Source organism: Electrophorus electricus, chromosome 18 (genome assembly GCF_013358815.1).
Source record: "Electrophorus electricus isolate fEleEle1 chromosome 18, fEleEle1.pri, whole genome shotgun sequence".
In the NCBI taxonomy this organism is placed as follows: domain Eukaryota; kingdom Metazoa; phylum Chordata; class Actinopteri; order Gymnotiformes; family Gymnotidae; genus Electrophorus; species Electrophorus electricus.
This window is the reverse complement of record NC_049552.1, coordinates 5949230-5964912: the sequence shown is the minus strand read 5'-3', so window position 1 is coordinate 5964912 and position 15683 is coordinate 5949230. Positions and strand designations below refer to the sequence as shown.

At 42.3% G+C, this 15683-nt stretch overlaps 2 protein-coding genes across 2 annotated transcripts; both read right to left on the bottom strand.

The window, feature by feature from the left end:
* Positions 1 to 747: 747 nt before the first annotated feature.
* On the bottom strand, positions 748 to 5318 carry LOC113578784 (probable G-protein coupled receptor 139). The gene is made up of 2 exons (XM_027012241.2): positions 2362 to 5318; positions 748 to 2030 (listed from the first exon to the last, which is right to left on the bottom strand). Exons 1-2 carry the CDS (start codon positions 2435 to 2437, stop codon positions 1090 to 1092), a joined length of 1017 nt encoding a protein of 338 aa, XP_026868042.2. The 5' UTR covers positions 2438 to 5318; the 3' UTR covers positions 748 to 1089.
* A 76-nt stretch (positions 5319 to 5394) lies between these two features.
* eif2d (eukaryotic translation initiation factor 2D) lies at positions 5395 to 15566 on the bottom strand. The gene is made up of 15 exons (XM_027012237.2): positions 15388 to 15566; positions 14818 to 15008; positions 14656 to 14739; positions 14446 to 14536; positions 14088 to 14195; positions 13300 to 13583; positions 12933 to 13050; positions 12690 to 12735; positions 12459 to 12565; positions 11958 to 12113; positions 11630 to 11719; positions 11301 to 11396; positions 6161 to 6281; positions 5730 to 5904; positions 5395 to 5632 (listed from the first exon to the last, which is right to left on the bottom strand). The coding sequence occupies exons 1-15, from the start codon at positions 15441 to 15443 to the stop codon at positions 5562 to 5564; spliced, it is 1794 nt and encodes a 597-aa protein (XP_026868038.2). The 5' UTR covers positions 15444 to 15566; the 3' UTR covers positions 5395 to 5561.
* Between the last annotated feature and the right edge of the window lie 117 nt (positions 15567 to 15683).

The window sequence follows — 15683 nt, the reverse complement described above, 5'->3', positions numbered from 1 at the left end:
ATTTTTGGTTTAGGTTTAGCAGTAAATAATTGTGTGCAGACAAGATCTGGCAGACAAATCTGTAAAGACAGAGTGACATTTGCTGGCCAAACTTGAGATCCATTTTCCATACACTCTCCAAAGTTTTTTTGCCAACACAGCCCCTTCTTAACTGACTTGGAGGTACAGCAAAGAAAACAGAACATAGCACAGACCACTACAGCTCCCTAAAAATGTAAACTAAAGAGCAAACAATGTGTATTTGTGGAATTTGCCTGTCTGCTGAAGTAGTTTTAGATTCTTTTTACACCAGAGGTGTTTCCAAACTCTAATCTCTTTTCAGAACAGGACTCTCTGACACTTTGGTTTGAGAGTTGGTGTATCTGCAGCGGTTCACCTTCCAAGGACACTAGTAACCAGTAAAACTAGTGGCTGAAATCACCTTTCTGTGAGAATAGTGATGATCCAACCCTTTACCAGAAAAACACAATAACAGTTGAACACACACCATTCGTGTTCAAGGTCTACAGTGCCATGATCATAATATATATTCTGAATAGAAGGGCTTGTCTTATTGTCTTTTGGATAGGACAGTGATAGGACAAGCTAATCACAGGCTTTTGAATTCTATGCAATTACAATACAGTTAGTGGATAGTGAAAATTACGACTGAATGGGATGTTAAATGAAAACTTTAATATATGTAACATAACTGATACAAATCCTTACCAGAATTAAGTTAAATGAAGATTTGTTCATTTGTTATTCCCCAAGAGTTATGAACCCAACCCTTCCAGCCACTGAATACAATCTTCTTCTGTTCCTTCTTGAGATAAAGATGTACAAATTACCATGGTATCACAACCTGCAACTAATATTTAGTACAATTATATTATAAAAATATAACTTTTGAGTGATTGATAAAAAGGCAAAATAAAATACTGTACATTTTATGATATATTTAGATAAACAAGGATGTACTGTGCTTGAGAAAATATTTTATTTAAAAAATAATGTAATGTAATAAACTGCTGAACGTATTAATATTTTTTATATACTTTTTTTAACTACCTCATCCACTCTCCAGATGTTAATGTCTGTCAGGATATCTCAAGCATCTCCAGGGGTACGGCGTGACGATGACCCGTTGCAATCCAAGCAGCCCCTGCACAGAAAGTATCTGACACAGGTTAGAACTTCCTGTCTGAACTTGCTCTGTGTGCATGCGTACAGGTACATGTTAACTGCTGAGTTTAAGAGGGTCAGCATGTTGCCGATGTCTGCTGCCACGTTTATTTCCAGGCTGTAGTCATCATGGTCCATATCCCATTTCCAGCTGCGCAGCACTATCTGCGTAATTGACCGCGTGATGGACAGCAGCACGAACGTCATGGACACGGTCACCAGGAGCACCACCGACTTCCTCTTCCGCGAGCGCAGCAACGGCGGCACCTTGTGGCCACGGGTGGCAGCGCGGCACTCGGCTTCCACGTGCACCCGGTTGCTGAGGGAGATTTGGCGCAGGGTAAGGCTGTTGGTTACGCCGACGACAACAAAGGGCAGGACGTGGGATAGAGCCGTCTGGAGGCTCACCACAGTGCCAACGTACTCGACGGAGGCGTCCGTCCGGTACACGCAGAACCAGCGCTTGAGCTTGCGGTCGTGCACGGATACATAGGCCCAGTAATAGGGCACCGCAAAAAGATGCCCCAGCACGAAGACGCCGCCAATGACCCACAGCGCAGCGCGGGTGTGGCAGAGCCGGTTCCGCATGCCCCACGTGGTAATGGCCAAGAAGCGCTCGGCAGTGAAGACCACCACCAGCCAGGTGGAGGCATTGTAGGCACCATAGCTGAAGATGTCCCGCAGGTTGCACCAAGGCTCGCGAGACCAGAAGGGCTCGACCGTGTGGTATTTCACAGAGAGTTCCAAAACCACGATGAACACCAGCACGCCCGTGTCGGCGACGGCCATCGCCATCAGGTACATAGTGCTGGATTTAGAGAGCATGCATTTGCGTCTCCAGAAGATCAGGAAAGACACAGTATTAGCTATGGGACAGAGTGAATTATCAGAGTTCATCACTTGTATACAGACTCTGAATTCAGAGCATGCATATTTTACATTAGATTAACTGGTTGAAGACATGTTTATGGTTTATCACACTTGGGTAAAGATTGAGTAGGTTAATGTCTGTCATCTATGACATTTGAGATTAAACACAATTTAGATTAGTTAAAACTATAATCTGAGGAGAAACCAATGCAACAATTCTCCTTCATGTTATATAATTAGCTAAGATTATCCAAAAAAAACCAAAAACACTGTGAGAAATCTTAACTCTCAGAATTCAGGCATTCATCTGGTTGGACCAGTACTCACAGGGGATCCCAATGGCTGCGAGAACAGGGTAGTAGACCCTCTGCAAGTGGATCATCCAGTGCTCCTCAGTCGGCATGTCCCCCTCTGATATCTCAGCATCCTGCAGCCACCTCCCAGGACTCTTGTCTCACAGCCCATAGGTGGACAGGTGGAGAGGCAGAGGCTTGTCATCTTGTCATCTCTTACCACCTGCCCCCACACAGAACCTGCCTCTGTGGTCATGGAAACTTAGATTCATGGCAATTTAGCAACCCTGTCAATTATTACAGCATCTACTCTTTCAATTTATTGACATAACTGAAAAAGCTTATAAAGATAATAAAAAATCAGACGCTGACTAGATCGTAAGGATGGACAGCCGTTTTATTTTTTCCCCACCTGATTTCTGACTCGACAGGTCACCTTACCCTTTTTCTCAGACAGAAATCCAAATAGACATACGTAGTTTTTAGATGTCATGTTTGACCAGCAATTTTACTCAGTTGTGCGGTTAATTTACATAATTTACACAATGATAATGAAGTTCTTCCATTTAGAATTTCAGATCAGTACTTCAGTACTTGTTTGAATATACAGTTAATTCTGTGCACACTGATCCGTTCTGTGCTTTTAAGGCAAATATGTAGAAGAGGCTTTGTTAGTGAGATACAAGTTTATGTAAAACAAATACAATTTCTCAAAGAAAAGATTTACTTGTTTAAATGCTGCAAGAGGCAAATTGTTTAATATTCTACTAAACAGTAATGGCTTTTCAGTTATACCCAAAACTGTTAAGCAAAACACTTACTATTGATTCAATCTGACACAAACACACAAATAAGTTCTTTTTTTTTTAAACCCTGCTCTTAAATGTACTTAGATCTTCATCTTAGGGCTATAGTAAGACCTCCTGGCCTGGCCTCTCTGTAGTCAGGAACATACCATATCATATAATCAGTGTACTGAGGTACAGTGGGGGAGAGACCATGGAGGCATGTGAATGTTAAGAGTACATTACAGTTCTGAAAGATACAGATTGCCAGCAGTCTATAGCTAGCTGAAAATATGTATGATAAAATTTGCTCCAACATTCATGTGCATACCAAAATACTTGCTGAAGTATTTTTCACTCACAGCACGTTAGAGATGGAGATCTTTGGTAAGCCAGAAAGAAGAGTATTGCAGTAGTCCAGATGAGTTAAAGGAGCAATAAGTCATTTTTCCAATGATTCTTCTTCTCATTATGAAACAGCCATTATACTGGCACCTAGTGGCATGGATGTTTCAGAGCTTCTGTACTAAATGTATTTTATACCTACATGTGGAAAAACCACTATGTAGCATCAACTGGTTCATTTTGAGGACTACAAAGCAATTCGATTCTTCATCTCGTGTGAGCTACTCTATTTTTTTTTAATTATTAGATAATCACATTAATAAATATTGTTTGATAATTTTTGGTGATAAAAATTACCTTACTCCTTTAACACAAAAACATACAAATTTTTGTTGTCGTCTGTTGAGAGAATGTGATGGAACTTGAATATATTTCTGCGGTGATAGCATTCACGTTTGCAAACACCGACATTTGTTAAAGATAAGGTTGCTATTGAAAGTAATGCCCTATTCTTGAGTTTTTAGACTTCACAGATAGGCACTCTAAACGTGCTAGGAACATTATTGGTACATTTTAAAGAGATATTCTACATATATGACCTTAGCAAACAAATGAACGATAGATATACAGATATTTTGCAGATTTATGTTTAGGGGAAAAAAAGTATATCTGTATTTTTCTCCAAATAAAACTATTGACCTTTTGATTCTGCTGTAGGCTACAAACTAGCCCCCACACATTACTGTGAAGTAGCCTATCTATAAAACCATAAAACTGACTTTCCTAAAAAATTAATGAATGAGAGAAATAATGAGGCATCACACAGAGACGAAACCCCATATTAGGAATGAGCTTAACGCACTGCTGCACAGTTGCAGCAGGGTAACTGCGTTTCTTAAATGCGCTTATTTCCTCAATTGGGTCCACCAAATCGTCAGCGGTAAAGCAGAGTCCGTTAAAAATATGTTGCCTCCCAACACCCCTTCTGAGCTTATATTTCCACGTGCGCTTGGATTTCGAATACATTTCAAAGGCATTTGAAATATAAATGTCTGCGGTTTATTTTCACGCACGTATCTACCTTCAGGTTATCTGGAGTTTCGCGCCTGTTTATTTGAAGCCCATTAAACGGCTTTACGTCGCTCTTCGCGAAGGCCGGCAGGGCGCGCGTGCCTACCACGTCCTATTGTTTGCATTTTAAATTTAATTTCCGTTGGAAACACGAAGGCGACGTTTAGACAGGTCCCTCCAGTTCCGTCCACACATAACAAAAACACATGTCGGGAAACGTGTTTCATTTTTAGAAGCAGGGTCAGCAACACAGGATAGCCAAATAGACCGTTTCTGTGTACGAGGATTATGAAACAATGCCCGAGTTTATTACTGTTTGCTTTTTGTTTTAACGATATCCTCGGATGGTTGTTTTCCCACCACAATATTTTTAACATGTTCAATTTATACACAAAATTCAACGTGTATAAAGTTATTTTATAAATTTTGACAGCACAATTATGTAATGTGTATCCTTCACCACGTAGTTTTCTTTGGGGAGTGATTACCTCAAAGTTCAGGAACACAGCTGTGTGATTTCTGCCAGCCCAGCTGTTGAGCATTCTTAACATGTTTCAAAAATATTTAGGTCTACAGCAGCACAGGCTGACATGCTGCTTCCCTCTACATAACCTTGCGGAGTCTGGTATGTTGTATGGTAATTATGGACTATAGCGGGGCACAGCAGAGTGGTGCTTAAGAGATGGATGGAGGAGTCGGTATGAGGTAGTACATGTATGGAATGTCTGCTGTTCTCTATGAGTTACTGTAGAAAGTCTGGAGGAAAATGTTTGCTTCTTGTAGGAGCAAAAACTGATTAATTCCTATAGACCTTTCCCTGTAGACCTGGGTGCTTCTTTAAAACACAGTAGCCTTCAGGATGTGAATGAAATTTTTAAAAAGATGAAAAGATTTTATTCTATTATTTTAATCCATGGTTGAATGTGATTTTAAATCATGCAGTATGGAGTAGTCCTCTTTTACAAACAGAGACTTCAGTCAGTAGTTCTTGTCTATGTTACAGTAATGTACAGCCACTGGTGAGGGACGTGTGCTATTTCTTCTTGCCTAGTTTTGGAGCTTTGTCCAGGCCTTGGATATACTTGCGAGGTATCTGATATTGCTCTGTAACAAAACAAAGCAAAATGAAAGATAATTGAACATCAAAGATACAAGGCATGGCTACGGCAGATTTAAGCAACCACAATGTGTAGTGCTGTACCTAGTAGCAGCTTGCCGACATGCTGAACCTGGTTGCCTTGGATTTGGACGAGCTGCCGGTCTTTGGCTCCAGGGATGTCGTGGAGGACATAGCTGGCCTGGACACGGTGCTGCAGAGTCTCAGCCACAACAACTGGGTCCATCCCAAATCCTTCCAAATTCTTTATTATCGTGACCTACGGACAACAGTGGAATGAGGGCAGGAAATGCATGTGCTTAAAATACAGAGATGGCTAAAAACATATACAGTATATATGGGAATATGTGGGAATGGAATGTGTCTTGTCTAGGGGTCATCAGCCTAGACTTACTCCTATAGTTATTTTTTGCTTGTAATTTTTTGCAGTGGGAGAGGATGGGATAGTGATGTATTTCACATGTCCCTGAACTTCATGGAAACCGATCTGGCTCATAATGAAGTCCCTGGGATACCTTCTTGTTCGAACCCCTGGAGGCCACATTGATGTCAATAGGTTCCACCTGCCCCTTCCTCACAACAGGAACCTGGCCTGGGAACAGCAACTGGTGGCATGCCTGCATCCTGCTGAGAACCCTGCAAACAGAAGGTGGCGTTCTTCACACTCAATGGGAGCCTGGTCCAACTGTACCCGGTGTGATCGAAATCTGTTAATCAATAATTAAGCACTACCCTGATCAAATTGGGTATTAACCGAAGCCTTAAAGTAAGCTCTGAAGACTTACTTGAAAGAGCTTCAGCAGTTAATCTGACCACACCCTGTTTTAAGATTAGTTTAAACTACAGGCCTTGGTTCTCACTATTGGCTTTTGCCCTCTTCTGACCTCCTAACTATCTATTCTGCATATGGGTTCTTGCATGTACTACCACACCCCAGATGGATGTGAGAGAGAAAGCAAAAATGGGGCCAGTGTGCTGGTATTCATGCTAGGCTAAAGAGCTGCTCGAACAAGCCAACTCTACCCAGCCGGTTTCCATGAACAGCCAGTCCTTTGTCAGCAAGATCAATGAGATGAGGCTGAGGATTTCTTCTCACAGGATGGACAGCTGCGCCTCGTTTTTCCCCAAAAGCTGGCTGAATGCTAACATCTTCAACATGCCAGTCTGTTTATCGCTTGGGTCAGACAGCTGAATGTGGAAAGGACAAAGGCAGCTGTGTGTGTGTGTGTGTATATAAGTAACGCTTGGTGCACCTACACAGACATTACTGAACAATTTTGTTCCTCTGACTTAGAATTTATAACGCTGAGGTGCAGACCTTTCCATCTGCCAAGGGAATTTGCAGTAGTGTTTCTCACTGCAGTTTCCATCCTGCTCCAAGCTAATGCTAAGTCAGCACAAGCTAAACTGCACAATGCTAGAAACGAATGGCAAAACTCTCTTCTGCATGGCATTATTATAGCAGAGGCCTTAAATCTTGCCAAGCTTAAGACTGTGCTCCCCATTGTCCATTATCTTGTTTTCCAACCAGAGAAAATAATATGGACCAGAAGTATTGCAATGTAATGAATGCTAGCAAAGTTTGGCCCTCCCCCCAACCTTGACCAGTCTTCACTTTGGAACATTACTTTGTTCCTGATGGCATACTTACAGACCCTCACCGCCAGGACAAAGTCCACTGTGCAGAGTCTGGGTAGATGGAGCCATGGCTAAACTACAGGACTGCTTCGACAACACAAACTAGGATCTGTCCAAACGAGAAGCCAGTCAGGACAACCACATGGACTTATTCAGCTATGCCTCCTCTATTTTAGCTTACAGCAACTTATTTATGGATAATGTTAATAGGTCCCCTCCAGTGACAATCAAGTTTTGTTTTGTCTGGGCATTTCAGCTTTGAAACTGCAGTGTACCATTGATGGTCTCAAAATCAGATTCAGTCAGCCAGCGTTTCACACGTAACAAACTTTCACACTTCACTTTGCAGGATGTAGATTACCATATCATGAGCATAATGCTATGGTGAAACGAGGGGTGTCAGAGGAGAAGTCAGGTGTAGTCTTGCATTTTGCTAGTTATCACCAAGTTTCACCACTATCAAAACGATGGCAGAGATGTGTTGTTTTTGGTTGCAAAAAGCTGCAAAAGGAGAAAATGTGAGCCTTCATGTATTTTGAAATCATCTGAAAATGAGAGGAATGGGTGCAGTTTTATTTATATATATATATATATATATATATATATATATATATATATATATATATATATATGTGTGTGTGTGTGTGTGTGTGTGTGTGTGTGTGTGTGTGAGTGAGAGAGAGAGAGAGTCAAAAGTTGAGACTAGCAAAAATTTTGGTTTTCACAAAGTTTGCTACTTCAGTTTATATGGTGGCAATTTGCATTAACTCTTGATTGTAAAGAGTGAACAGATTAATTGCAATTAATTGCAAAGTCATTCCTTGCCATGAAAATTAACTTAATCACAAAAATTACTGCATTCCAGCCACTGCATTTCAGCACTGCCACAAAATGGCCTACTAACATCATTTCAGTGATGATCTCGTTAGCTCAGGAGAAGTGTTAATGAGGACAAGGCAGCTGATATCACTATGTCATGCTGATTAGAAGATCGGACTGGTTGCTTTAAAAGGGTGGTGGTGCTTGAAGTTTTCTTCTGTTAACCATGGTTACCTCCAAGGAAACATGTGCAGTCATTGTTGTATTGCATCAAAAGGGCTTCACAGGCAAGGACATTGCTGCTTGTAAGATGGCACCTAAATCAACCATTTATCAAATTATCGAGAGGTTCAACTGCAGTGAAGAGGGCTTCAGGACACCCAAGAAAGTCAAGCAAGCACCAGAACCGTCTCCTAAAGAGGATTCAGCTACAGGATCGGGTCACCACCAGTGCAGAGCTTTCTCAGGAATGGCAGAAGGCAGGTCTGAGTGCATCTGCATGCAGAATGATGCAAAGGCTTTTGGAAAATAGCCTGGTGTCCTGAAGGACAGCAAAGCCACTTCTCTCCAAAAAAACCCCATCAAGAACACTGACATTCTGCAGGAAGTATAGGGATTGGACTGCAGAGGACTAGGGTAAAGTTATTTTCTCTGATGAGGCCCCCTTCAGACTGTTTGGGACATCTGAAGAAGAAAAGGTGAGCGCTACCTGTGTCATGCCAACAATAAGGCATCCTGAGACCATTCATGTGTGGTGTTGCTTCTCATCCAAGGGAGTGGGTTTGCTCAATTTTGCTGCCAGGAACACTGCCATGAATAAGGAATGGTATCAAGACATCCTCCAAGAGCAACTTCTCCCAATGATCCAGGAGCGATTTGGTGATGAACAATGCTTTTTCCAGCATGACGGAGCACCATGTCACAAGGCAAAAGTGATAACCAAGTGGCTTGGTGAACAAAACATTGAAATTTTGGGTCCATGGCCAGAAAACTCCCCAGAGGTCAATCCCATTGAGAACCTGTAGTCGATCCACAAAAAGAGGGTGGACAAACACAAACTGTGATCAACTCCAAGCACTGATTAGGGAAGAATGGGTTGTCATCAGTCAAGACTTTGCTGAGAATCTGATATCCAGCATGCCAAGGTGAACTTAATATTTAGTGTTGTCCCTTCCTTATGTCTTTGCTTAAACTGGATGTATTTGTCAATAAAAATTTTAAACTAATGAAATGCTTAGAATTGTACTTCACTATACCATATAAACATGACAAAGATCTTTAAAAAAAAAATTTGACACTGTTCCATCCATCTAGCCTAGGTACATAAGTACAAGTCAACACTGGTAAACCAATAAACTTTTATTTTTCTTGGGTTTTATCTGTTGACTGTGTTGAGATACATTTGAAGTTCCAAATCTGCAGTATGCTATAAAATGTTAGTGTGAGCCTGCCAAGGTACATCATTCAAATGCTGACAGGATCATTTATATAGGTTGGGGATGTTGAGGAAGAAAATCAGCACAAGCTGCAGGCAACCAGGGATGGGGATTGGTGGAGAGGCAGGGACTATTTGCATATTCATAGATCCACATGTACTGAATGAAGGCAAAAGTGTAGAGTTACATTTAAGCCACTTTTAGGCTATTAGAGGATTTTCCTTAGCAATATCTTCTAACTTCTGTCATTTTTATGAACAGAGTTTTTAGGGGCTCAATCAGTGACAGGAGAGGGTCTTTAAAAGCACTTGCACAATCACCAACCGGAAAGCCTGGATCAACAGAGCTGTTCCAACCCTGCTGATCTTGCTTTGCGTACAGGAGATCCACTAAGGAGGCAAAGCACTGCTACAAAATGCGAACACAGGAGCACATCTCAGACTTGGCAGGGCATTAAGTCCGTCACAGACTATAAAAGGTAACACCACCTGTCCAACCTCCACAGCAAACCCACCTCTCCATGACGATCTGAATCACTTCTTCACATGTCTGGACTTGCACAACTGTCAACCCACTACCAAACTGACACTGCAGGATGTGCCATCATGTGCACTGGTGCGTAGCTCCCACAAAGGGAGATGGGCCCCTAAGCCTCATCAACCCCAACAAAGCCACTGGACCCTATGAGGTTCCTGGACAGGTCCTGAAACACTGCATGGGACAGCTGACAGCAGTGTTCACCAGCCTGTTTAACATCCATCTGGAACAAGCCACCATCCCCACCTGCCTTAAGTCTGTTTTAATCAACCCTGATCCAAAACAGGTAGCTATCAGGTCCCTGGATGACTATTACCCAGTGGCCTCAACCCCCCCCCCGTTATGAAGTGCTTTGAGCAACTTGTTTTAACACGCATAAAAAGCAACATCCCCTCTTCATTGTACCAACATCAGTTTGCAAACAGGTCAAATGAGGACACTGTCTCACTTTCCTTCATACTGCCCTCTCCATACACTTGGAACAGCAATGTCCGGACACCGTTCATTGATTACATCTCCACTTTTACACACCCTCCGCCCCAAATAAACTGGCCACTACACAATCTTGGCCTCAATAAACACTTGTGCAATTAGATTCCAGACCTTCTTGCCAGCAGACCACAAAGTATGCATGGGTAAGCACTCCTCCTCCCCCTGCGTGCCTCCTACTAGTATACTCCCTCTTCACGTAAGACTGCAAACCCATCCATGATTCCAACATCATAATTATGTTTGCAGATGACACCACCGTGATAGATCCGATTGCCAACAACAACGAGTCAGCCAACAGAAGGTTGTATCTAGGGTGTGGGTGTGAGAGAGATTACAGACACCTGCATCTCGAGTGGGGTGTGAGTGAGATTAGAGAGACCTGTATCTGGACGGTGAATGTGTGAGATTACAGAGACCTGTATCTAGGGCGTGAGTGAGAGTGCATTTAAAAAATTTGTACCAGATAGCTACAGCAAAATCAGAACTAGGACAAACTCTTAGCCACGAGTAACAACATGTAGAACAGTAAACAGTATGTTATATCTAGGTCATAAGTCGTAAATGAAAATTGTACTGATTAAATTGCTTTCTGTTTATAGCTGTGTTTTCCTGAGTAATGAGTAATGTAAGTGAGCAATAAACTCAGTTAAGGTGTCTTATTACACAAACCTCTCAAAAACAAGTCCCAGAGCATCACAGCTAGATGCAGAATTGGGTGTATAGGAAGTCATACCTGCTTAAGAGGTCTTCCCATTTCAAGAGTTCCACATCCTGGTATTCTGACTTCTCCAGCAGGCAGTCACACAGCACAGGATTAATGCTCACATAGCTGACAAATAGACAGAGGCATCAATTGAGCACTTCCACATTGCTAGATAGTCCACTGACTGGGAAAACTAGTGAAAAAGGTCCAAATTTTCCTTCTTGTGAGGAAAGATGAACCTTTTTTTACATGGTAGATTTTTTTTAAAAGGGTTAATCAGTTTTAAAATCTTTCTGGACATGGAAAATATATGTAAATATTTACAGAGGAAGTGCTGGTACAGGTGTCGAAACCTTTACCTTTTGTTGCTTTCGAGGACAAGGTCATTTCTTTTAACATAGTCAGTAATGATGGTCCTCACCTCACTCGCTTGTAAGACTGCCCCCTTTCTGAAAAAGAAAAAGTCAGCATTCAAAATAGAGTCACACCCACACACAGATGAGCACATAATACACCTACAGAGCAATGCATAAAAGTCACACCCAACCACAAAGCAAGGCATTAAGCACACAGTCACACGGAGCAGCACATAATACAGCCAGTCCCGCCCATCCAGCGCATAATACACCCAGACTCATGTTCACCCACACAGCAGTGCATAATACACCCAAAGTCATACCCCCTTACTTTCTGTGGGCATCCTGGAAGAGTGGCTCCAAGCGTGATGTTACCCCGTACAGGGGCGTGATTACGGGGGGCTGGTAGGGCAACTCACTGCTCCCATCCCCCTCCACAGCTTCCTCGGGCGGTTCCCAGTCCTCTGGGATGCAGAAAGAACACAGCCTGGAATCAAGCAGGCAGTTATTAGAGAACAGCTCAGCCTCAAACATTGCCCATAACGTTGCATGAAACATCTAAGATTTCAGAATTTTTTGACTCAATTTGCATGAATACTGATGTATCACTTTTGTTAATTTCATTCAAATTCATATTGTGTTAAAATTTAAAAACAATAAGTCAGTAATTTTCCACAAGACTGTCACGTAAATGCTACAAATATTTGCCTACACACTCATTCACAATACAGAAATGTCATTCTGCCCACATATAAGAGATAATGCCGATGTGTACATTTTTGAATGGAGTGTTTCAGGGTAAATCGCCCGAAGGAAAGTTCCGGATACATACTCAGGGTTCTTCCAGTCCACCTCCACGATGCTGTCCACGCCTTTGCTGAGTTCCTTCACCCGAACCAAACTGTGCTCTTTCTGCATGCACTGCAAAAACTTTGAAAGCTACACAGAGAATGAAAGGAGAGAGAGGGAGAGAGAGAGAGAGAGAGAGAGAAGACATTCTTTTCAGTGCAACCGATTTCTTTTTGGATGTTCAGCAAGTGAGAGGAGAGAGGCAAATACACACCTTTTTAAAGCTGGATTTTTTAATGTCTAGATGTTTTCCTTTGGGGCTGCAATAGAGAAAATGAAAAGAAAACATCACTTTCACAAAACAGAAAAAAACAACAACGTCCCTCACACCGAAATGCCCACCTCGTCCTGAATGTGTGATCTGGAGGTAAGGGAATACACTGAAAAAGTGTGAGTATGAGGGGACATGCTTTGCGAAATTAGAGGCTAGAGGGTACAAGCAAGAATAGTTAAATACCAGCAAGCGGCCATGTGCTTGCGCAGGAAGGTACTGGTCAGCAGGGGGAGCTCTGACTTTTTCACTTTAATTTTCAATGCATGAAGGAAGCACTGAAACAAGAGAGAATCCATCTGCTCTGTAAAGGGATTTAGAATCAGAGTTAGTGTACACTGTGCAGTAAAGCCTAGTGACCATTAAACAGACCCAGAACACTCTAGGCTGATATACTAGTAATTCCAAACTGTCTCAATGTTGTAATTCCAAAAATATATACTCTACATTTTTTAGAACAGGCCTGAAATGTGTGATAAATTCTCCATTCATAGTAAAGAAATCGGGAGACAGATTTATGGCAGACAAAGGCACAGTTTCAAAAAGGACTTGCTTTGAGGAGACCGAGAGTCCTCTTCTCCCTGCGTCTCATCCGTGGCCTCCACCGTCTGCTCCCCTTTCTCTCGCGCTCCCAGGCTGAGATCCTGCAGGTTCTGACAAGGTAACTCCAGCACGGCCACCTGAGTGCCTCTGGGTCCTTCGCTCTCCTCCCCCTCGCATTTCATCACTTCTTCCTTTCCTTCTCCACCAGAATCCAATCCTTCCACCCCTCCCTCCACCTGCACTGAACCATCAGCAACGGGTATGACGGGAGGCGCGGTTTTATCCCCAAAAGCCCTGGAGTTAAAGGGAAAGTAAAGGCCAGTGTAATGAGGCTCTGTGTCTGCGCATCTCACATGTAGCATTGCAGTACTGAGTCAGTAGTAAGATAGGGTGACATAACAATAATTAGTATCATTGTCTTAATTAGATACTGCCTAGACTTCACATGATACAGCCTAGTAATTCTGCCATCAAAATCCCAAATTTGTGTTATCTAGGTCCAAAACTTATTGGCTGTTAATTGGTGAGTGAAGAGCCAGTGATCTTGATGACTAAACCCATATGAAAGGTCAGTAATTATCTTGCAACTGAAGTTCAACTACACCCAAGCAAATAATGTTTTTAAATGTTGCACAATGACATAGTCTTTGCTATTAAAACCCCTTTGACGGGTTAACCTTATTTCTGCTGTTACGACCCCTACCACAGAGTGAATGCAATTTATGGAATTAATATGTGAAGTGTGTATGTGATTTTATGGAATTAATCTGTGAAGTGTGTGTGTGTGTGAGATCTTACCAGAGCTGGTCCATGTACGTGTGTAACACATTTACCCCTTTCCCCTTCATCGCACTACTTATCATCTCACTGCTCGACAAGGCAGCTGTGCCCACGGCCACCGGAGCCCTGTAACCAACCAACACCAGGCAACACTTAAAAATGTAATAAAAGGACTTTCAGTGGAAGATGACAAAAATGACATCTGATGACATTCTGTAGTGCCCAAGTTGTTTAGCCTAGACCAAGACTCAACTAAATGTAGGGACATTTCTAAGCAAACCTCACAGAATCAGAGCTCATTTGCAAATCTAGATGTCTGTAGCCGAGCTGTGAGGTGCAGGTAAAGTGTGAGTGGGTTTATGATTGACAGCATTACCGGTTTGACACTACACTGATAGCACAGCAATCCCCTTGATGTACATCAGGCAGTCCTGTAGAGGACACTACTACTCCAGGCAGCATAAGGTCTACATAAGATGAAGACAAAAAATAGTATGTGTGTCTGTCTGTCTGTCTGTCTGTCTCTCTCTCTCTCTCTCACACACACACACACACACACACACACACTCTTTAGAGAGAAACTCACCTGCCCCACCAATTAATTTCTGCACTACTTGAGGCCATGTGGTAAACGCTGGCAGTATATCAGCGTATCGCCAAAGCGTGTACACTGGTGAGAACACAACAATCAGAACATTCAAAGATATCATCAGTAAGTATGACCGTCTCTCCTATAGATGTAGTATACCTGTAGGGTACAGCTGTTTCTCCAGCTGAAAGAAGATAGGACTCTTTTGAAGGACATACAGAGTAACTGCATCGCCTTTATGCGCATAGATTTTTACAATGTTCAGCTCTTCTTTGTTGGGAACAAGCTCGCCAAGTTGATCCGCGGACAGGGACGGGAACGCAGCCGAGACATCGGCTCTCAGCTTCCTCCTGTTGGACGCATCAGGAAACGATTGAGGACTAATCAATGCACTTCCAAGGCAATATCAAATCTGAAGATCGATATAAACCTCGTGTTAAAGGACATAAAGTGTAAGGTTAAACTTCCATCAGGACGAGTCCTCCAGTCATGCACACCATTTAGTCAATGACAAATATACTAATGTACGAACCATGTACACATAGCTAGCTAGCTACTTGCCTTAACACGCAACAACACAATATAAAGCTATTAGCAAAACATGGCTGAAATTAAATCATGAAGTCGTGCGGTTAGTGTGGCGCTTGAAGCCAAAATGGTAGTAGGTTCGGACTAAAAACCAACCACCCCATCTTTAGCTAGGGATTGCATCGTTAGTTAGCTACAAACCTGTCAGACCCTTTGATAACTGTGTTAGACTTCACACGAAACGCTTTTGTGAACATCCTGCTTTACTTTCGGTCTGCTTATATTTCATTAAAGCAATACAACCTTCTAAGTCCTAGATCATACTGGTACAACTTCAGAACATATGCAGTTTATCTGCTAGTCCATGGGACCTAAGCATGTGGCTGCAATACAAAATACGTCCGTGTAGAAACATCGGCTAACTTTTGAATGGGTGGATCCTCTTACTTACACACACACACACCAACACCAACACCAACAACTCTGATAGTTGTTCC